This window comes from Henckelia pumila, chromosome 1 (assembly GCF_033568475.1).
Source record: "Henckelia pumila isolate YLH828 chromosome 1, ASM3356847v2, whole genome shotgun sequence".
NCBI classification, from domain to species: Eukaryota; Viridiplantae; Streptophyta; class Magnoliopsida; order Lamiales; family Gesneriaceae; genus Henckelia; species Henckelia pumila.
In genome coordinates this window covers 123508645-123531839 of record NC_133120.1, presented here as the reverse complement: position 1 = coordinate 123531839, position 23195 = coordinate 123508645, and the positions used below count along the sequence as shown (strand labels likewise).

Sequence of the window (23195 nt, the reverse complement as noted above, 5' to 3'; positions counted from 1 at the left end):
AAATTTCCCTTGTGTGCATCTAAAACGATTAAAACAAGGACCTACTAACATATCAATAAATGCAATGATTATAATCGGATAAAAAAAATCATAACATGAGGGATATTTTTGTACGAAATAAATAAAAGGGATTGATCTGATAAATTCGTAAACTACAAGGACTTAATTGAGTATTATTCTTCTTCTTAAATTTAAGGGCAAATTGCATATATCACCCATGTGAAATCTCGGAAGTTAGTAAATCTCAGGTTTGTTGATAAGCGCCTAGAAAAGTTTTTTGAGCTAGTAACATGACCTGATGATTCCGAATCTGTAGCATACGCACCTTCCTGCTATGTTTTTTTACTTCACGCTCAATATGGTGTGAATATCCAAGTTTTTTTCCATAAAAAATGTCTAAAATACTCTCAAAGTACTATTAAATTATTGTTATATCTCAAAAAAAAGGTCTAAAATACCCTTGCGCGCTAAACTAATAATAAGATAAAATAATCCTATATAATTTTCATAGTTATTTAATTAAAAATTGTTTATTTTATTTAATTAAATATATAAATATATAACAAATTAATATAATTATTTATTTAAGTAGGGACAATTTTGTCAATCTTATTTTTGAATTGACTAAATTCTGAGTTGGGATGCGTCAAAAACTTTTACAAGAGGTTATCAACAAACTCGAGATTTCATGAGGGTGATATACGCAATTTACCGTAAATTTAAAAACACATTAAGAATTAATGAGAATATAATAATACAATTTTCAAAGCATCCGATTTTTGGGTAAAAAAACATAAATATTTTTGAAAATCTTACTTGGTTCATGTTCAAGAAACTTATTATCATTTTTTTTATATTAATTATTTAGATTTGATTGATTGCCCATCCAATGTTTTCCATTAATGTTTGTAGGGTCTAACAAAAGAAAAATTGTATTTGTTGAAAATTTACCTAAAAAGGGAATTTGCGAAATCAAGTTTTAAAAGTTTAATCAATTAATCAATAGTTTAGGTGTCACAATTTTATAGTATACATGTCTTTTCTATAGAAACAGAGATATATAGTTCTTTATTATTATAATAATAATAATAATAATAAGTCATATTCTCAAGTAAATGCTCAAGTCCAGAATAATAAGTGGATTTTTTTTAAAATATATATATAGTAGGTCTCTTGTGAAACGATATCATATATAATATTTTATATGTGAGTCTGGTCAATTCTGTTAATATTTATAATTAAAATCAATAATTTTGGTATATATTTTTTATGGATGACCCAGATAAAAAACTCGTCTATCAAAATTGACCTGTGAGCCGTCTTGTCTCACAAGATCACATAAGCGGATTCTCACATAAATGTACAACGTAGGTGATCACCATATCAAAACTTTACATACACACATATATATTAGTTTTGACTCTGGGAAACCTATCGTAGACACCTACATGAGCAACGACTGATGTGACATTCACCTATTGGATATACAATATGCAACATGAACTGGTGCCACAATGATCTCCAAGAGATCAAAACTTTATGTATACTAGCACACAAACGTACGCGTTGCGTGCATTATATATTCCAATATTTTAATTGAAAATGTAAAAAAAAAAAATAGCGAAAGTGAAAAATGGAAATTTTGTAAAATTTGTTAATTAAAAAATGAAAACAAAAAAATTGTGGAATGAAAAATGAAAATTTTGTAAATGGATATCCGTAAAAATTGAAAAAACAAAAAGATGTGGAAGTGGTATTTTTGTAATTATATGGTCATCAAATGTTAAAAGTAAAGGGGTTGGTCAATGGTCATACCAACATATCAACTCCTTAACACATATCAACTCCTTAACTTTAATAAAATAAAAGAGAAAATAGAAGAGATATATATGTATATATATGTATGTGTGTGTGTCTGTCTGTCACTGGTGAAATTTATTAGAGCCTGATAATCACACAATGAATCCAATAGGAGGAAATGAAATATTTGAGATTATTAACTTTAAAAAAAATATGTCAAGAATTATTCTCGGAATTTCAATAATATTTTCTTAGCATCAATGAGCGGGTCCACCAAAGGTCCACAAGTCATTTATAATGATTTTCATTAAGAAATTAATTAAATTAAATTAAATATTATAAATATAATTCAAGTTTGAGATTCGTCCACATACCGCGTATGTTGTGTCAAATAAATAATTTAAATTAATAACTCAAGATAATATTACTTGTGGACTGTGGTCTAATCATCTACCGTAATTGTTGATTAGGAACCGACCACAAGTATAAAATCGAAATAAATGTTCCACGATTATTGATTGGCGATTGAAAATATGACTATTCAAATTTAATCATAAATTTTCTTTCTAATATATGCTATTTTTTTTGTCGGTTACTTGTTTTTATTTAAACCAAGGTGTGAAGTTTTAAAAATGTTTCAAATATCATCTTTAGTTATAACAAATTTCTCTCTCAGCTAAAAAATAAATATGAATTGTTTACTTTCTACAAATCTTAAAGAAAAATTACCCAAAATTTTAAAACCAATACACTCTCTCATAACACAACGATTATCTATCATAATACGTAGCGACGTAAGTTAGCAAGCTATTAGATTAAGCATCAAGATTTATTCAACGTGCTTCTAAAAGTTATTGACTGCAACTTCTCTGTAAAAACGAAAAAAAATATACTTTTTTTAAGGAAATAATTTTTTTTTATTGTAGTCGAAATATTTCCCTTTTTTTTTTGTTGTCCCTTTTCAGGAATTCTTACTCCATTCTCTAAACTCTGCTCAAATCCTAGGGTATTTTGTAGATGTATCAAAAAAGGGATTTGGATCTCCTATTGTGGGGCATCCCCACAGTAGGGGAGCCGTGGGGGTTACCCCCACAATCCAATTTTCATTTTTTTTTTTTGTTTTTTTAATATATATTTTGATTCTTTAATTTTTTTTTAATTATTGGAGTTTTTTATTTTTTATTTTTTGCTAAAATTTTTGAGGTTTTTATTTTTCTCTTTTGGAAATACGTATTTATTACATTCTAATTCTTTTTTAAAAAAAAATCTCCTTGTTTTTATCTTGTCAAATTTCTTATATCATTTTTTTTCTTCTTATAATTTATATTTCAATACTACATAATAATGCACCAACTAATTATTATTAATATGGAAACACAAATAAATAATTTATATGTTGTGTGCTTTCATTTCAACTAAAATCGAAAAAAATACAATTGATTAATAATGTGTATTAGATAAGAAGAGTGTTATTTACACTCCAAAAAGTGTTAATAACACTCCACTTTATATCATTAATCATTTTTTAGACAAATTTATCCTTCCATATACTTTTCTTAAATTATGAAATCTTGATTATCTAAAAAACATCTAAATATAAAGTCTTTCTACATTAAATTTTATTTTAAAAATCAAATAAAAATTTAATATTTTAAGAAATTGCCATATTTTTTATAACATAAAATAAAATATATTTTATTATATATAAAAAATATATAAAATTGCAAAAAAAAAAAAATTATACCGATGGACATAAAATTTTGGTTACTTTTTTATTCAAGATATATAAAAGTACCAAACTTTTGCTAATCTAACATGACAATAAAAAATATATTTTTACATTATATTTTAAATCATAGAATAACGTTTTTATTAAAAAAAATAAATTTATTAATTTTTATAATTTGTCAATTAAATTATATATTTAACATGTTTAAATATATAAAATATCGATTGTTTTTCCATCCATATAAAAATTTTTCAAGTTCAAAGTTCAAACAACTTTTTAGAATTAATTGTTTATTGCACAAATTTTAATTCCAATTCCAATAATCAAAATAGACAAGCTGAATATTTAAAATGTGTACACAGTACAATATAAATAATATTTTAAAAAATGATATATTTGACATATTTAAGTTAAATTAAAAAAAAAAAGAAAAAAATGTTTAAAAAATCGAATGACCTATATCAATTTACCAATGACAATATAAAATTCAATTGGTCAAACTAACTACTGAAATTAAATAAAATTTATATGGCATATGATCAAATTTATCTTTGTTAAAAATATAATTAATTAAAAATTAAAATAATTATGATACATTAATTTTTTTAGAAAAAAGTTATTCTAAGATTTTAAATAGTATAATTTAGATATATCTTGTTTATTATCATGTTAGATTAGAAAATTTTTGGAAGATCAAAATTTATACATCTCATACTTTTATATATCTTGAATAAAAAAAATTATCCAATATTTTATGTACCTCGGTATAATTTTTTTGTTATTTTATATTTTATTTTTATATAATAAAAAATATTTATTTATAAACTATAAAAAATATGGCAATTTTTTAAAATATTAAATGTTATTGTTTTAAAATAAAATTTTAGTCGTTAATATAAAAATGTTTTATATTTTTTTTTTTTTGTTAGATAATCAAGATTTCATAATTTATGAAAAGTATATGTAATTTAAGGAAAGTATATGTATGGGCAAATTTGTCTAACAATTGATTATATGAGGTGGAGTGTTATTAATACTTTTTGGAGTGTAAATAACACTCCCCATTAGATAAATATTTATTGAAATTAATGATTTAAACAAAATTAGGGGTGAGTAATATACCAGTTAACCGAATAAACCGACCGAACCGAAAATTTGGTTCGGTTAATTCAAAAATTCAGTTTTATTTTAAAAAAATTTCGATTAATTCGGTTCGATTTTTTATTTCCATAAAGAATTTCGATTAACCGAATTAACGAAATTATAAATATTTTGATTTTTTTATATGGTATTTGTTAATGTTTATATATTTAATTTTTTATTATATTTTTATTTTTTCAAGAATAATGTGTTTTTTTATCATAAAAAACTCATATTAAATTATTAGTTTTCATAATTTTTATTTTTAAATAGTTTAAAAAATTAATTGGTTAATGCGGTTACCGACCGAACTATGAAGAAATACAAAGAAACATGAAACAAATATTTTGATATAAAGAAATATGAAACAAATCCAAAAAAATGAAGGAAAAAAAAAAGAAGAGTTAAAATATATTTTTAAAAAAAAAAGAACAAAAAAATTGAAAATTGGTTTGTGGGGTTAAACGTTGTCGTTTACCCCCACAACATCCCCTATAGTGGGGATGCCCACAGTAGGGGATCCAAATCCTCAAAAAAGGTTAGGCTCGTTGGGTTGACTCGTCCTGCTGTATAAAATAAGTGGATTAGATTGACAATTTTTCAACCCACCAACTCACGAGCCGGTCCGCCTAGTGGTTAGTTATGTCGGGTTGTTGTAGGTCGGCTCACCCCAACCCTTTAAATTACACGTAAACTCACCGGATTGGGTTGTCAATAAAAATTTCACGTAAACTCCTTGAGGCTTCTATCACTTCTTGCATTCCTCTTCTCTGGTATTACTTGTGGGTTTTTGCTTTTTCTAGCTATTTTTCGTTAAGAGATGACAATTCAGAAATTTTTGGAGGTTGTTTGCTTCATATTTTTTGATGATTAATTTGCTCACTTTTCGATGCATTTTTGGCTCATTTTAAACTGAAATCATGTAGTAGCCCGTAGCCAAAATCAATGATTAAGGGATTAATCAATGCTAATTAAATATATTGGGTACCGGATGGATCGGAAGCTCCGATGCAGGATCGGAAGCTCCGATGCAGGATCGAAAGCTCCGATGGTATTACGTCAGGCATGACATGTGGCAGGATCAGAAGCTCCGATCAGGATCGGAAGCTCCGATCACCCCTATCCGAAGTCAACCAGTGATATTTTGACACGTGGCAGATAACGATGTTCGGAAGCTTCGATGGCAGGATCGGACGTTCCGATCGAGGATCGGAGGTTCCGATCGTGGTCTATAAATAGAAGGCCGAGGCTTCATTTTGATTTGCCAATTCCGAGAATTCCCTCTCCTTTTAGACGTTTTCGAGTTGTTCTAGTCTTCTTAGGCTTGGCCCGGAGGTCGGCGAGGCATTTGGGAGTCTTAGCGGAGTTGTGCCCAAATTCTGGAGGCATCGACATCAAAGGGCTAACGACGGACGAAGGTATAGCTTTTGCTTTCTAAAAATATTTAGGAGTATGCAATAGCTTAGTTAAGGCTTTTAGAGCACTTTAATGATAGTAGTATCATTTGGCAGTGTAGAGCAGACTATAGGCGTGGAACTAGAGTTGGTAGAGCTTGCACTGATTTGAGGTACGAAAGTACTGTTCGAGATATCCTGACTGAGTATGCATGTATTATGTGACTGCATGGTTTATATGTCATTGATTTATGCTGCATTCATTTGCATACTGAGCTATCTCCTTCGAGATGTCTATTAGTAGGGTTGTACCCTATCCTGTTAGTGGATGGACTTTCATGGCTTTGGGTCCGGTAAATCCACTGGTATTATGGTATGGGAGCCACCTCCTGAAGCGACGGCACAACGTGCTACATACCAGGGCCCGGTCTGTCTTTGTATCTGATCCTTGACCTCGAGTTATAGGGAGTTCACTTTGCATGCATGTATACTCATACTCTCGTACTGAGCGTTTTATGCTCACGTCTCGTACTCTGTGTTTTTGTACACCCTATTCCATGGAGAAGGTTTGCGATTGGATGAGGCGGGTGGATCCAAGAGGGGCTAGGCAGTGGTTGGCCAGCTGGAGCTTTGCCTAGGTTTTATTCTGTTGTTATTGGATTGATACAACTATTCGATTTGGTTGTATTATATTTGGGTATTTACAGATTCCTTTACTTGGGATTGTATAATGTCTATGGTTTCCGCAGCTTAATTCTGATTACTGTTTTGATTAAGTTAATTGCATGCCTAAGTTTTGTTTAGTAGGTGATCCGAGTAAGGGTCACTACATTTATGGTATCAGAGCTTAGTACGCTTTCATCCGGAAGGGAGTGAGAGCTGGTTTTTCTATGGTAAGGGAGCGCGACCCCCGATGCCACTGGTATCTGCTTTGAGAGCCTATCGAGCTCTAGAGTCTGGCGGGGAAGGTTACCTTATCTATGCAGTTGATTTGTCCGCTGAGAGCGTTGGGATAGAGAGCATTCCGGTCGTGGATGAATTTTCAGATGTATTTCCTGATGAGATTCCGGGTTTTCCTCCTGTTAGGGAAGTTGAGTTTGGCATAGAGTTGATGCCGGGTACTTCGCCTATTTCTCGAGCACCGTATCGTCTGGCTCCGTCAGAGATGCGTGAGTTGAAGAATCAGCTACAGGATCTTTTGGACAAGGGGTACATTCGTCCTAGTGTATCTCCTTGGGGAGCTCCTGTTCTTTTTGTAAAGAAGAAGGATGGGTCTATGCGGCTATGCATTGACTATCGTCAGTTGAACCGAGTTACTGTGAAGAACAAGTATCCTTTGCCTCGTATTGATGACTTGTTTGATCAGCTGCAGGGCACTTCAGTTTACTCCAAGATTGACTTAAGATCTGGGTATCATCAGTTGAGAGTTCGAGATCAGGACGTAGCCAAGACTGCATTCCGTACTCGCTATGGGTATTACGAGTTTCTAGTGATGCCTTTTGGTTTGACTAATGCGCCGGCTATATTCATGGACCTGATGAACCGTGTCTTCAGGGAGTATTTGGACAAGTTTGTCGTGGTCTTCATTGACGACATCTTGGTGTATTCGCGTAATATGAAAGAGCATGTTTCTCACTTGCGGTTGGTACTGCAGACTCTTCGAGATGAGCAGTTATACGCCAAGCTGAGCAAGTGTGAGTTCTGGATGGATCGAGTGGTCTTTCTTGGCCATATCATATCCAGGGAGGGGATTTCTGTTGATCCAAGCAAGATTGAGGCGGTGCTTAATTGGTCGCGACCGACGACGGTTGCTGAGATCCATAGCTTTCTGGGTCTAGCAGGATATTATTGTCGCTTCATTCTGAACTTCTCTCAGTTAGCTCGACCGTTAACGCAACTTACCCGCAAGGGTGTTGATTTCGAGTGGTCCTTCGAGTGTGAGGAGAATTTCTGTGAGATTCGACGGCGGTTGACTTCTGCGCCAGTGTTGGCATTACCGACAGGATCTGGAGGGTATGTGGTGTACACTGATGCTTCTCTTCAGGGGTTAGGTTGTGTCCTGACTCAGAATGTGCATGTGATCGCATACGCTTCTAGACAGCTGAAACTTCACGAGGACAACTATCCAGTCCATGATTTGGAGTTAGCAGCCATTGTGTTCGCTTTGAAGATCTGGCGTCATTATCTTTATGGCGAGAAATTTGAGATCTTCACCGACCATAAGAGTCTCAAGTATTTGTTCACTCAGGCGGAGTTGAACATGAGGCAGAGACTTTGGATGGACTTGCTTAAGGACTATGATTGCGAGATTAAGTACCATCCGGGAGCTGCTAATCTCACCGCTGATGCATTGAGTCGCAAGGTGAGACTATTCGCACTTCAGACTTGTTCGATATCTAGTGCGATCAGTGACTATTGTACTTCAAGATATACTTTCAAGCATAAGAAAGGTATGCAGAGTATCCAGATGTTTGCGATATTATCTGAGCCAGCTTTGTATTCGCGGATTCGAGATGCTCAGATGTCTGATTCGAAGACCCAGCGTTTAGCTCGTCTAGCTAACGAGGGTAGCTCGTCTGAATTTCATTATCAGTCAGATGGCTTTCTGTGTTTGTCTGGTAGGCTTGTGATTCCGCAGGATGTAGAGTTACGAGAGGAGATTTTGTCTCAGGCGCATCGCACTAAGTTGAGTATTCGTCCTGGGAGCAACAAGATGTACAAGGATCTACGTACTCGTTTCTGGTGGAAGGGAATGAAATGTAGTGTTTATCAGTTTGTTTCGAGATGTTTGGTATGTCAACAAGTCAAGGCAGAGCACCGACGACCTGGAGGTTTGCTTCACAGTCTGCCTATTCCTGAATGGAAATGGGAGTTTATCACGATGGACTTTGTGACCCATTTGCCGGTATCCCCGAGGAACTGTGATGCTATCTGGGTTGTGGTGGACCGACTCACCAAGTCAGCGCATTTCATTGCCTATAGCCGGGAGTACAATGTGGATCGTATGGCACGGTTGTATATTCAGGAGATCGTTCGACTTCATGGAGTGCCTATGAGCATTGTCAGCGATCGAGACCCCAGGTTTACTTCTAGGTTCTGGGGGATTGTTCAGCGTGCGATGGGCACTACTCTCAGCTTGAGTACTGCCTATCATCCGGAGACAGACGGTCAGTCAGAGCGCACTATCCGTACTTTGGAGGATATGCTTCGAGCATGCACTATAGATTTTGGTTCAGCCTGGCAGGATCATTTGCCTTTGATTGAGTTCGCGTACAACAACAGCTACAATACTAGTATTGGGATGACACCTTTTGAGGCATTGTACGGGCGATGTTGTCGTACTCCACTCTTCTGGGAAGAAGTGGGGGAGAGACAGGCTGAGGGACCGGAGTTTATCCAGCAGGCGGTAGACATTGTTGATCAGATCAAGAAACAGATTAAGACTGCACAGGATCGTCAGGCCAGCTATGCTAACACCAAGCGTAGGCCTTTGCAGTTCGATGTCGGGGAGAAAGTGTTTCTGAGAGTGCCACCTTTTCGCAAAATTCTCAGATTTGGCCTTAAGGGCAAGTTGTCTCCCAGGTTTATCGGTCTGTTTGATATCTTGGAGAGCATTGGAGATTTGGCTTATCGAATAGCTTTGTCACTGCATCTTTACAGTATTCACGACGTGTTTCACGTATCTCTGTTGCGACGGTATCTGGCGGATGAGTCTCATATTCTGCAGTGGTCTGAGGTTCAGTGAGCAAGGATTTGACCTATGTTGAGAAACATATTCGTATCCTGGATCATAAGGATAAGGTTTTGCGGAACAAAGTCATTCCTCTGGTTTTAGTTCAGTGGCAGCGCCGAGGCACTGAGGAAGCTACTTGGGAACTCGAAGACTGGATGCGCACAGAATATCCTGAGTTGTTTTGATTTCATTTTCGAGTTGTATTCAGTTGTAAATGTTTGATTAGAATAAAGAATGTTTCTGATTTCTGTCTTACATTCGGTACTTAAGATCTGATTTCGAGGATGAAATATCTTAAGTGGGGGAGAATGTAATAGCCCGTAACCAAAATCAATGATTAAGGGATTAATCAATGCTAATTAAATAGATTGGGTACCAGATGGATCGAAAGCTCCGATGCAGGATCGGACATTTCGATCGAGATCGGAAGCTCCGATGGTATTATGTCAGGCATGACGTGTGGCAGGATCGGAAGCTCCGATCACCCCTATCCGAAGTCAACCAGTGATATTTTGACACGTGGCAGATAACGATGTTCGGAAGCTCCGATGGCAGGATCAGAGGTTCCGATCGTGGTCTATAAATAGAAGGCTGATGCTTCATTTTGATATGCCAATTCCGAGAATTCCCTCTCCTTTTAGACGTTTTCGAGTTGTTCTAGTCTTCTTAGGCTTGGCCCGGAGGTCGGTGAGGCATTTGGGAGTCTTAGCGGAGTTGTGCCCAAGTTCTGGAGGCATCGAAATCAAAGGGCTAACGACGGACGAAGGTATAGCTTTTGCTTCCTAAAAATATTTAGGAGTATGCAATAACTTAGTTAAGGCTTTTAGAGAACTTTAATGATAGTAGTATCATTTGGCAGTATAGAGCAGACTATAGGCGTGGACCTAGAGTTGGTAGAGCTTGTACTGATTTGAGGTACGAAAGTATTGTTCGAGATATCCTGACTGAGTATGCATGTATTATGTGACTGCATGGTTTATATGTCATTGATTTATGCTGCATTCATTTGCATAGTGAGCTATCTCCTTCGAGATGTCTATTAGTAGGGTTGTACCCTATCCTGTTAGTGGATGGACTTCCATGGCTTTGGGTCCGGTAAATCCACTGGCATTATGGTATGGGAGCCACCTCCTGAAGCAACGGCATAGCGTGCTACATACCAGGGCCCGGTCTGTCTTTGTATCTGATCCTTGACCTCGAGTTATAGGGAGTTCACTTTGCATGCATGTATACTCATACTCTCGTACTGAGCGTTTTATGTTCACGTCTCGTACTCTGTGTTTCTGGACACCCTATTTCATGGGGCAGGTTTGCGATTGGACGAGACGGGTGGATCCAAGAGGGGCTAGGCAGTGGTTGGCCAGCTGGAGCTTCGCCTAGGTTTTATTCTGTTGTTATTGGATTGATACAACTATTCGATTTGGTTGTATTATATTTGAGTATTTACAGATTCCTGTACTTGGGATTGTATAATGTCTATGGTTTCCGCAGCTTAATTCTGATTACTGTTTTGATTAAGTTAATTGCATGCCTAAGTTCTGTTTAGTAGGTGATCCGAGTAAGGGTCACTACAAATCATCCTATGTGTGACTGAATGCAGATTTCATATATCAAGATTGAAACAATCCAAAAGTCTAATTGATCAGCCGACATTCTTGATGGATTTTAGTTTAGATTTTGAATTCAAGCCTGAGATTGGTATGATATTTGATAGCCTAGATGAGGCTTGGAAGTTTTGGATTGACTATGGTGGAAAAACTGGATTTGGAGTTAGAAAGCATTTTTTTAACAAGAATAAGAATGGCGTAATAACTTCATACAAATATGTTTGTTGCAAGGAAGGTGTTCGTAAGGAAGACAAAAGAAATTCTTTGACACTTAATCCTCGGTTTCACACTCGAACAAATTGTAAAGTAAGAATGGGTGTCAAACACGTGGAGAATAAGTATGAGGTTTATGAGTTTATTGAAGAGCATAATCACTCACTCCATCTTCTAGAGACAACTCACATGTTAGCTTTTCAACGTAAAGTTACAAAAGTTCAGGCCTATTAGATTGATTTGGAAGAGAATGTTGGGCTTAAAAAAAATCAACTTTTCAGTTGTCAAGTATACATATAGGAGGACGAGATGGTCTAGGTTATACCATTTTGGATGCTAAAAACTATATTCGATCCAAAATACAGAGAAGTATGGTATATGGGGAAGTAGGTTGTCTAATGCGATATTTTTAACAACAGTTATAAAAAAATCCATCATTTTACCATGCTAATCAGATGGATTTGGAAGAGCAGATAACTAATGTTTTTTGGGCCGATGCAAGAATGTTAATCGACTATGAATACTTTGGAGATGTTGTGTCATTGGATACCACATATTGTACGAATCGTGCACACCATCCACTTGTTATATTCTCATGTTTCAATCATCATAGAGGAACAGTGATTTTTGATGCAACACTTTTGTATGATGAAACTGCAACATCATTTAGTTGGTTGTTTGAAACTTTTTTAGAGGCACACAAGCAAAAAAAGCCTATAACTATCTTTACCGATCAGGATCAAGCTATGGCAAAGGCCTTGCACGAAGTGATGCTTGAGATATTCCATGGATTTTGCACATGGCACTTAATGCAAAACGACATCAAGCATTTGGAAAATTTGATGAAGGATGGTTCTCATTTTTTAACTGATTTTAAGATGTGCATGTATGGTATTGATGATGAGATTGAATTTGAAGCATCATGGAGTGTTTTACTAGAACAATATAATGTTCATGAAAACACATGACTACAATCTACTTACAATATAAAGGATAAATGAGCAGCTTGTTATATGAAGAATGTTTTTACTCTTGGTATGAGGAACATACAACTTAGTGAGAGCGTCAATTCTGATATAAAGAGTTGTATTAAGCCCATAGACATAATGCAATTTTTCAAGCACTTTGAAAGGGTCTTGGAGGACAAAAGGTCCAATGAGCTGAGGTGTGAATTTGAGGCACGACAATAATTATCGAGATTAAAACTAGAGAGTTCTCCTATGTTGCATCAACTTTCTGAGATTTATACCCCTACTGTGTTTCATTTATTTCAAATGGAGTTTTTTTTTGTTCGCAGCTGCTTACATTAAATATAGAAATGAAACTCAACCATTATTTGAATATTTTGTCGGGTTAATCGATGAGGATGAAGAATGGAGGGTGACATTTAATCCTAATACCAAGATGATTTCGTGTAGTTGTCAAAAATTTGAGATGACTGGATTATTTTAATGGACCGGGTGCGTCTCTCTGCCTCTGGCCTATCTGGCTTCGGCTCTGGGGGCCCGCGACCATACTCATGATCTTCTCCCCACCTGGCAAGAGGAGTTTTTGCCCTCCCCAGGGATAGAATCTTGCACCTCCAGGGTTAAGTTGAATTTTCATATATGCCTGGTGGTGCAAGGTCAAACCCTGGGGAGGGCAAAAACTCTCATTTCCAAGTGGAGAGAAGATCATGAAGTATGGGTCTGGGCCGCCCATGAGGAGGCCGATGGGCCAAAACAGGAGTGAGGGTCCAGTCCATTACAATTATTGTGTTGTCATGCTGTGAAAGTGCATGATGTGATGGACGTAAAAAAAAACATTCCAGAGCATTATATCTTGAATAGGTGGACGAGAAAAGCTAGGAGTGGAGTAGTACATGATTATATGGGCAATGAAGTCGATGAAGATCCTAAGCTACAAAGTACAGAACGATATAGGAAACTTTGTATGATGCTCGTAAGACTAGCAACCGAAGCATATGTCCATCCATCAACTTTTTCTTTGGAGCATATTTCAAAGTTGTTCTTTCTTCAAACCAAATATGTTTACACATGACAAATAAAAGGACTATATATCGTATGGTTGTATGAAATTTGATTCAGAGGACATTCCATGCAGACATATGTTAATCTTTTTGTATCAACCAAGTGTTTGAATTATCTAGTAGGTACTCAAATGATAGACACGAGATGTAAAATATGGAGCAACATATGCTATGAGTGAGGAAAATATCAACGATTATTCATAAAGGTTTTTAATGTCAAGATACTCGATGTTATCTATAAAGTTTCAATAATAATTGATGATGCATCTTTGACTGATTAAAGACAAAATTCATGGAACAAAAATTCAGCAAAATTTAAAAAATAACATTAGTATAACATACAACCATGACCGTCAAAGGAAGTAAACCATGATTGTGACCCTTGGTATTATCGATCCTTCTGAAGTAAGAACAAAATGATATAGAAAGAGATTGAAATCATCAAAAGAGAAGTCCACCTCAAAGATCGGGATCGTGGATACCGGCGTCGAAACGTGTCACATGATAACATAAATGTCCCAATCTAAATGATGGGTATGTGTCGATTATTTTTACGAACCAATTAATTTGAATGAACATGTATTGTTTTTACATGAAAATTAATTTCATTAAATTTTGTAATTATAACGATGTGTTGTGTACGATTTATCATATCAACCGTAGATAATCATCATAACAATGATGACAACACAGATGAAGATTTTGCATCTATATGTAAAATGTTACGTTACCTACCAAGTGGTAGGAAGCTAAGGGTGCCAGCCCAGGTGGAAAAAGTAACACAAAAATGATCGACGCATATCTATCATGCAAATTTGAACAAATGCATTTGTCATGTGACACACATCAATGCCCGCATCCACGACATATCCTTTGAGGTTGACTTCTCCGTTGATGACTTTTATCTCTTTCCATATCCTTTTGTTCTTACTTCAGAAGGATCAATAATACCAAGACTACATCCATGATTTTCTTCCTTTGATTGTCATTGTTGAATATTTTACCATTCATTTCTTTAATTTTGCGGAGATATAATCGAATTGTTCGTCCAATCATTTTCTCACTCATCGGTCAAAGATTAGTCATCAATTACTATTGAAGTTTTATAAAATAACCTCGAGTGTATTGATATCACAAACCTTTTTGGATCATCGTTGATTATTTTTCTCACTTAACATATGTTGTTTCATCCTTTGCATCCTGCGTTCATCATATGAGTATAGACTTATCAAGAAATTCAAACAATTGATTGATACGAAAAAAGACTAATATATGTCTATATAGAATGCCTTTGAAATCAAATATAGACAATTAAGCGATATATAGTCCCTTTGTTTGTCATGTGTGAGTACCCTTATCATGTGTGAGTACCCTTGGTTTGTAAGAAAAACAACTTTTGGAAATTCATTATAATATAGACCACTAATTTAACTGACATAGAGATTTATTGCACATAATAATCATGACCTCACTCATTTCAGTTTGAAACTCCAATTATTTATTTTATATGTACACATTAACCATTTGAGTTTTCATTTGCCACTTTGACTTGATATTAGGATACTCATTAATATCAATATGATTAACAACTAACTCATTGTACCTTTGATATATGAATACCCTATTGAAACGAGTGATAAAATCCATCAGAGTTCTTATTTGAAGCATATCTTTTGAAAAATAAATGTGAATTTTCATATCTCCATTTACTTGGCATTCCAACAAAAAATAAGTGGTTAAAATATGTTGGCAACAACTTGTGTTGCATTTTCATACATCAATGACATCCAAACATTTTGCTCCAATTTAGCACACTTGATTAGGGGTGGGTTTTCGGTACGGTATGAAAAAAATTCATACCGATACCAATACCGAAAATCTGAAATTTTGGTATGAAAAAATTTCATATTTATACCGTACAGATACCGAAAAAAATTTCGGTATATCAAAAAAATGTCTATATATCGAAAAAAATTCAGTATGGTATCCCGATAATTCGATATTTTGGTACGATATCTCAGCCCTGCACTTGATAACATCTTCCCAAAACGTCTCAAATTCATCAGGTATTGCAGAATTTGCAATGACATTCTTTTTGTTTCGTTAGTAGTCACGAAAGAGTCACAAGATTTACTTTATCTGGGAATTTGTTCAGTATGTGCCACAAGCAATATCGACACACTATTTAATGAAAAAACTATGTGATTACTCTCGTCATAGCTAGATAATGATCAGTGGTGATCATGTTTGGTGCACCTTTAGGCATAGCTTGTATGAACCAGTTAAGCATCCAAACAAAAGACTTAGATTTCTCGTCACTTAGAAAGTCACTACCAAACAGTTGTCTGATGATAATGTTTAATTCCTACAAGTGGTGCAAAGATCATCTCATTTGTTGGTTTTATACGTCGTATCAAATAAAACTGTATCACTAAATGCATTGTATGTCCTTCTTGATATAGAATCCACCCAAAAAAACACATATTAAATTTATTATCTAAATACGTCTCAGTATCGAAGAAAAATTTGATTTTTTTCTCTTTCTTAAACGCAAAGAACTCAATCAATGATTTTAAATAGATATCCTTTTGTTCATCCCTTAATTCTTTCTCAAAGCATCTACTATTTCTTTTGTGCAACCTATATGCTCAGACCTTCTATACTATATCTCCAGTAACTGCATTTGTTAATAAATTGACACATTGACTTGTAAAAACTATTGAGTCAATGCTTTCTTTAATGTCAAAACATTACGATGTGACCGTAAGCAAATGCACTTTTGAAGAAGTCGAAAATGGATGATTATGACTTCCAATTTAGCCACTGACAACCCAATTAAGTCCAGTTTCTTTTTTTTTTTTTTTTGACAACTAAAATTCTTGACTTACAACTAGTTTAACTTCGCCATGAGCTCTTTCCTTTTTTGGTTGATCCCCTTTTGCCTGCTTATTCCATTGGTTTTCAACTGTATGTCCTTTAAAGCTTACAAATTATTTTCAGACAACTTAATTATCCTCTTATGTTTCTTGCTATTACTTATTCTAGCTTTAAATCCGACTTCTACTGAATATTGGTTATAGAATGAAAATGCATCATTTACCGATGCGAATTACATCCCAATTATTTGCTTTCGATCATCGCCAACTTGGAGATTGCATAAATGATCATCGCCGTTATTTTCTCCACCGTCGGCAAAACTATCAGGTTAATACGAAATGAATGAAGAGTATTTATCAAGTGTTCTGTCACTAAATTTTTTAGAAAACCAGCAAACTTTTGTTTTCCAGTATTCACCTCTATGGGTAAGTATCGGGTGGGGTACCCGAAAATTGAATAGTGATTTTACTATCCGAACTCGACCCGATGAAAATCAGTGTCCGAAGTTTGGATATCTGAAAAGGTCGAGTAGTGTCGGATGCCCAAAATTTCAACCTTAATTATGATGTTGATTGATGGGGAAGGAGTTGTCCTCGGTTTCTTGGTCTTTTGACTCTTCCTTCGCCAATCAAAATACCATTCAGAAACTTGAATGCCCCGAAGAGAAGGACCATCTTTCTGAAATCATTCATTCTTTTGCTTGTATAAATTCAATTCAATTTAGAATCCAAGGTGCAAAATATTGGAAGAAATCTTCATTTCATTTTCATGTATCCAATGAATGCACAGAGGGAGGAAAAATTCGAGAAGAAAAACACAGATTACCCTTCCAAAAATTCGAATTTAAGATGTTGATGGTTCAAAATCAACATAATTTTCTCGTATTTATGAAGTTTAACCAAGATTAATTTGCGCTGATAATTTGAGAGTAGAATCCATTTTGTAAATTGGAGACTTTTTAAAAAACGGTTGGGTCGGGTAGGGTACCCGATACCCTACACTAAACGCCCACCCCTCATCAAAATATATCAGCCAATACAAATTAAAATTTTATTTCAACTTACTATTTTTATGTACCCAAACTTGACCACACCTGTTTTCTGCTCTATTATTTTTTATATATTCAATGAAGCTGGAAAAAGATTATTCCCCAGTAAGTAAGAACATTCTTCAATTTTCATCCAACTTTTTATTCTATATACTTTCAAATAAATTATTTCACTATGTTATTGATTTTTCAAACCACCTATGACTTGTGAAATCTATTAACCAGTGGACAAATACAATTTATGCACTCAACAGAAGAAGAGATTACAGACAAGCAAGACTTACTAAATGTATACATAATTTCAGTAAACGATTCATATAATTGGAAAAAGGAAAGCAAATTAAGTGTAAGAAATTATCCATACTTGGAAGAAGAAAGCGAACAACGGCAGAGAGAGCACACGTGTGTGACTATGGCGGCGTGGAGGGACAAAATACCCTAAGATTTGAGAAGAGTTGAGAGAATGGAGGGTGTGTCATGACTCATGAGCTTCCATTCATTGCACCAATATGAAAAAGTTTAAAGTCCAAAGCATAATTCTGCTATATATAATATTAATATTTTATAGGAGAGTAACACTCTTGTGAGACGGTCTCGTTCGTGAGATGGGTCAACTCTACCCATATTTAGAATAATAAGTAATACTTTTGACATAAATTGTAATACTTTTTAATGGATAACCCATACAAGATACCCGTCTCATAAAAATGACCCTTGAGACCGTCTCATAGGAGTTTTTGCCTTTATAGGATTCATTGTTATCTTATCTTTTTATTTAAGTTTTAATTCATTAAATCATTCCAAAGTTAGAGTAATCTTTTATTTATGTTAGGATATGATTTTCTCTATTTCAATCATTGTACTCTATTTAACAGAGTGTGATTTCATTAATAAAATAATTAGAAAATTATTCAAAATATTGTGTCACGCGCCTTTAAACCAAGAGATCGTTAGATTCTCTTTAACGAACGTCATTTACATCATGAAATGAAATATTATCGGTCCTTAGATCGCCTCATAATTATATCAAAATCATGGCACCATGACAGGGTGTCAGAACGGGGAGAAACGAGACGTGCTGGAGGATTCTCTCCCAAATTTATTAATTATCTATTTTTTTTAAAAAAAACCACGCGGCTGCCACGTGGGCAGAAGTTCACAACATTTTTCTATACATAAATATAGACCTCCATTATATACTTTCAGAAAAATAAAAACTCTCAAAGAAATATCACAAAAACATTTCTGAGATGTTCTCATAAGTCAATTTTTATGAAACAAATCTCTTGCTTAATCCAACTTATAAAAAAAATACATATGAATCGAGTCGATCTGTCTCACAACTAAAAATTCGCGAAATCGTTTCACATGAATCATGCTTCAAAAATATTTAAAACCTTATCTAGATCTAATCCACTTCTCTTTGTCATCAAACATATGAAATCCTACGATATGTTAAATCACTCTCAATTAAATTCTTAAAATATTTTAAACCACTTTCGATTGAATTCTTTAGATTATCTTCTACAAAGGTTGGCTGATCGTTTTCTAAATACACAAATTAAATTCTCAGAAGTAATACATATTCTCCAAGAATGGAAGAACTTGTGTTAAAATACATGTATAGACTTGACGCAACGACCAGGTACACAAGAACTTAATTACGGGTATCTACATGATCAAGTATTCGAGTACAAGAACTGGAAAATTAAACTCTTCATCAGTATGTGTAGGTTGAAAGGGGAAGAACAAGAGAAATACCAAAAAGTAGCAGAATTCAATCTTTCCGAGGAATACCGAGCCTCTCACGAAAATCGCCCTCCATGAGAGGGATGCCTTCACGCAACTTGATCTTCGGCTCCCAGCCAAGTAACTGATTTGCCTTCGTTATGTCTGGCTTTCTCTGCCGAGGATCATCTGGTGTATTCTCCACGGTTATGATTTTCACTTCAGGATTTATCATCTGCAATATGTGTTAGTTTCAGAAACATGTAAACTGGCTTGGCTTGTCCAGAATTAACGCCAAAAAATTACGTCGAAAATATTTAAGCAAGATAGAGATTTGTCCTAGATTCGAAGTTACCTCTTTCACAGTCTCGGCGAGCTCAAGCATAGTAAATTCACCTGAACGCGTAAATTCAGTTAGTACTTCTAATTGAATTGGGAGTGGTGTTTTTAAGTACCGGAATCCTTGTGCAACAATGACTATTGATGTAAACCTGGATTGCCAATGTTGATCGGCCCGGTATTATCTCCTTCCATTAACCGAATAAGCCCATCAACCTTCACAAAAAAGATACATACTAAGACCGCATTCGAATAATCCAAAAAGCAATTACCACTGAATCAGCAAAACAAGGAGAGATTCTAGTTTACCATATCAGAGACGTAACAAAAGCTTCTCGTCTGTGTTCCGGGCAACTGAACAGTCAAAGATTCATTACTGGAAAAAGTTACACGAATATCAAATAATTAGCAAGTATACTTGGCAGTTCGTTGATGAAGAATAGTCGTCTTTACTTATCTTTTTCAATCTTCAAATGTTTTGGAGAAAAAAGAAGTATGGAGTAAGGTTACCGTATTGCTTGAGCTATGAAATTACTGACAACCCGACCATCGTCAATATTCATACGGGGTCCATATGTGTTGAAGATTCTTGCAATCCTTATTTCTGTGTAAATTTGAAGTTTCAATTTGATTATACTGACTCAAGACGTTGAAGGTCAAGCATACAGTCATATACAGCGGAGAGAGGAAAATACCAATTCCATGCTGCCTATGATAATCAAACATCAAAGTTTCTGCAACCCTTTTTCCCTCATCATAACAACTCCTAACTCCTGCAATGGCAAACGGTAAATGGTACTTACTATATGGTGCCTCGAGAAGCATGTAAGCATTCTTACTAAAATAATAATACCAATAGGATTAACATTGCCCCAGTAATCCTCAGTCTGGGGATGCACAAGCGGATCGCCATAAACTTCAGATGTTGACGTCAACAAAATCCTAAGGGGAGGGTGAATAAACTGAATTAACAGATCAATAATAAGTAACACCAAAGAAACATGGATGAGTTGTCGAACCTCGCTCCTACTCGTTTGGCGAGTCCTAACATGTTGAGTGTACCGATAACATTAGTCTTTATTGTCTGTTGAGCATCATCAGATGGGAAAACAAAGAAAATCAATAACAAATTCCACATTTTTCTCAGTTCTTATAAATGGTGATGTACCAAATTTGGTTGATAAATTTATTCTAGTTTGATTTTATTATTCCAAGGAGAAAGTTTAATGCGTTTAATACAGCAGCACTGGAGCCAGAAATTTTGTGTAGGGTGAAACTCGAAAAATTTAGAAAAGGTAAAATCTCTGGACACATGATACAACGCATGCATAGGTCCGATTTGGCTCCGCCATGAGTCTAAAATAGAACAAGAGTATCCATGTGAGTGCAACTAACCTTCACAGGATTGTATTTGTAAAAAATTGGGGAGGCAGGGCAAGCAAGATGGTATATTTGATCGACTTCAACTAACAATGGCTCTGTCACATCTGCAAAGAAAAAGAAAAGCGAATAAAAAACAGTTATCACGTCATTCTGCTCATTCACACTGAACTCTATAGCATCCGAAGCAGGAAATAAGATAACTGATGAACCAAAAGAATTCCCACCATGCCGAATCAGCTCAAATCGCGGGTGACCAATCCATTGCTTTAAGTTGTCCTTAGAGCCAGTGAAGTAGTTATCCATGACAATCACCTGAATTAAAGAAGCACAACTCGGGTAAAGTGTGTGCATTTAGGAAATGATCTTCGTCAAGGAGAGTCTAAAGACTAAACTATCTGGTTCTTACCTCATTCTTCTCATTTTCCATTAGCTTGTCAACCAAATGAGAGCCAATGAATCCAGCTCCACCAGTAACCAAAATTCTCATATTTGCCTGTCATTAACACGTTCATTGAGAGTGTGTTGCATATCTAGTAACATTGACAAATCATAGCCAAACATGCAAAATTCGCGGTAGAGAATGGCCGAACCAAGCGGTCGTGAAAATTTCTAATGCCCAAATAACTGTCAAACATAAAGCCCTTTATTTTTCTCTTCCTTGGCAGTAACACTTTTGGACAAGAATATGTAACACATAGGAGCTAAAATCCTGAAAAATAGTGTAGCAGCCAAAACAACGCAAAACATTTTTATTCAACTTATGCTCCCTGCGGAAGTTTGATCTACATATAAAATCTATTTTTCATCAGTTTTCAGTTATTCTTGTTTGAAACCCTAGTAGAACAATTCAAGAAAGCACCAGGAAAAAGGAAAGTAATTCATGGTTTCCTGGAAATGGAATAAACTCATCTATTTTATCAAGCAATCATTTACCATACCTGAAAAAATTTAGCTTTTCTCAAGGGCGAAGGCTCGGGAGGAGGTTTGGTGGTTCCGTTGTTTTCTCCATGAGATACTTGCTGGGCCATTGCTAAGATCCTTGCTCGAACAGCTAAAATTTGATGCCAATTAAACAAAATAACAATCAATTCCAAGCCGACCCCACATACCGATAACAAATTACAAATTAAGCAAGCATGATTATCAGGTACAACTGTTTGTTCAATGAAATCTAGACTGAAATGCATCATCAATCAAATGTTAATCAATAACACAAACCTTAATGGCAATTCGAAATGGCATAATGAAAAAGACAATTGGTTAGCGGAAAGCAAACCCAATTCCATTATCTTTTTTAAATTGCAATGCCACAAAAAATTTGGATATTATACGTAAAAAGACAGGAGCTTTGAATCAAATCTTTTTGAAACTATCAAACCAGATCCATTAATCATACGAAGAACCCTTCTTCCTCATCATCGAAACACTAAAAAACAAATCTTTGAGGTAAAATAAGATCAAATCAACTCCAAATCCTATCACACAACGAAACTGATAAGAAAACCCACAATAAATCTTCTACAATACTGATGAGAGTCAACCCATCGATCGATCATCGTATCATAAAACCCAGAATTTTAAAATGTAGTTTTTTAAATACACACACAGAGATATATATAAGATCCATTCAATTTAAAAACATACGATCATTTTCAGGAACATACGCAGAACGGCAGATGAATTACAGGATCGAGTCTCCCACTCCAATGCCCACGATTTAAAATTAATGAACCCAGAAAATAAAATAAAAACGAAAACAAAAACAGAAACAAGAAATTTAGAAGAAAGACATGATGCGGATCAATATTTCCATCTCCACAGAGCTTACCAGCAAAATAAACAGTGGATGTGAAAGATCTTTAAGATTACGCAAGAAAAAGTTCCATGAACGTGTAATAAATAGGCAGGAGAAATGGATACCGCTGCGGGGTTCCGTTCGAACTATACTGTTGAAAATGGAAATGAATTTCTTAGTTACAGCAAATTTTCGTGCTCCGTATAATTATTTACATATTTATACTTCTATATACTATTATATAAAAAATGTGCCTATTATAATAACTACCTTGAGGACACCAAATTTATTTATTTCAAAATTACTCTTTTCTACTCAATATTTCAATAAAAACTTCCCACTAACTCCATGATTTGCTTTTAAAAAAACATTTTTCTTCT

The 23195-nt window shown here is 34.9% G+C and overlaps 1 protein-coding gene across 2 annotated transcripts; it reads right to left on the bottom strand.

The window, feature by feature from the left end:
* Nucleotides 1–19095: 19095 nt before the first annotated feature.
* LOC140876270 (UDP-glucuronic acid decarboxylase 6) lies at nucleotides 19096–22988 on the bottom strand. 2 transcript variants are annotated; one of them, XM_073280187.1, is made up of 13 exons: nucleotides 22849–22988; nucleotides 21959–22071; nucleotides 21427–21513; nucleotides 21245–21332; nucleotides 21033–21124; nucleotides 20657–20721; nucleotides 20491–20579; nucleotides 20333–20410; nucleotides 20148–20241; nucleotides 19947–20013; nucleotides 19790–19853; nucleotides 19654–19694; nucleotides 19096–19533 (listed from the first exon to the last, which is right to left on the bottom strand). In XM_073280187.1, exons 2-13 carry the CDS (start codon nucleotides 22046–22048, stop codon nucleotides 19348–19350), a joined length of 1041 nt encoding a protein of 346 aa, XP_073136288.1. In that variant the 5' UTR covers nucleotides 22049–22071; nucleotides 22849–22988; the 3' UTR covers nucleotides 19096–19347. The 2 variants fall into 2 exon arrangements, with proteins under 2 accessions (XP_073136288.1, XP_073136289.1); XM_073280188.1 differs by lacking the exon at nucleotides 22849–22988 and adding an exon at nucleotides 22685–22819.
* Between the last annotated feature and the right edge of the window lie 207 nt (nucleotides 22989–23195).

Excerpts from the sequence above, each read along its gene's own strand:
- LOC140876270 (XM_073280187.1), bottom strand. The coding sequence starts at position 22,048 with ATGGCCCAGCAAGTATCTCATGGAGAAAACAACGGAACCACCAAACCT. Across the intron at positions 20,580-20,656 it reads GCCAAACGAGTAGGAGCGAG|GATTTTGTTGACGTCAACAT; the intron begins GTTCGACAACTC and ends CCCTCCCCTTAG. Across the intron at positions 20,242-20,332 it reads TCATAGGCAGCATGGAATTG|AAATAAGGATTGCAAGAATC; the intron begins GTATTTTCCTCT and ends AAATTTACACAG.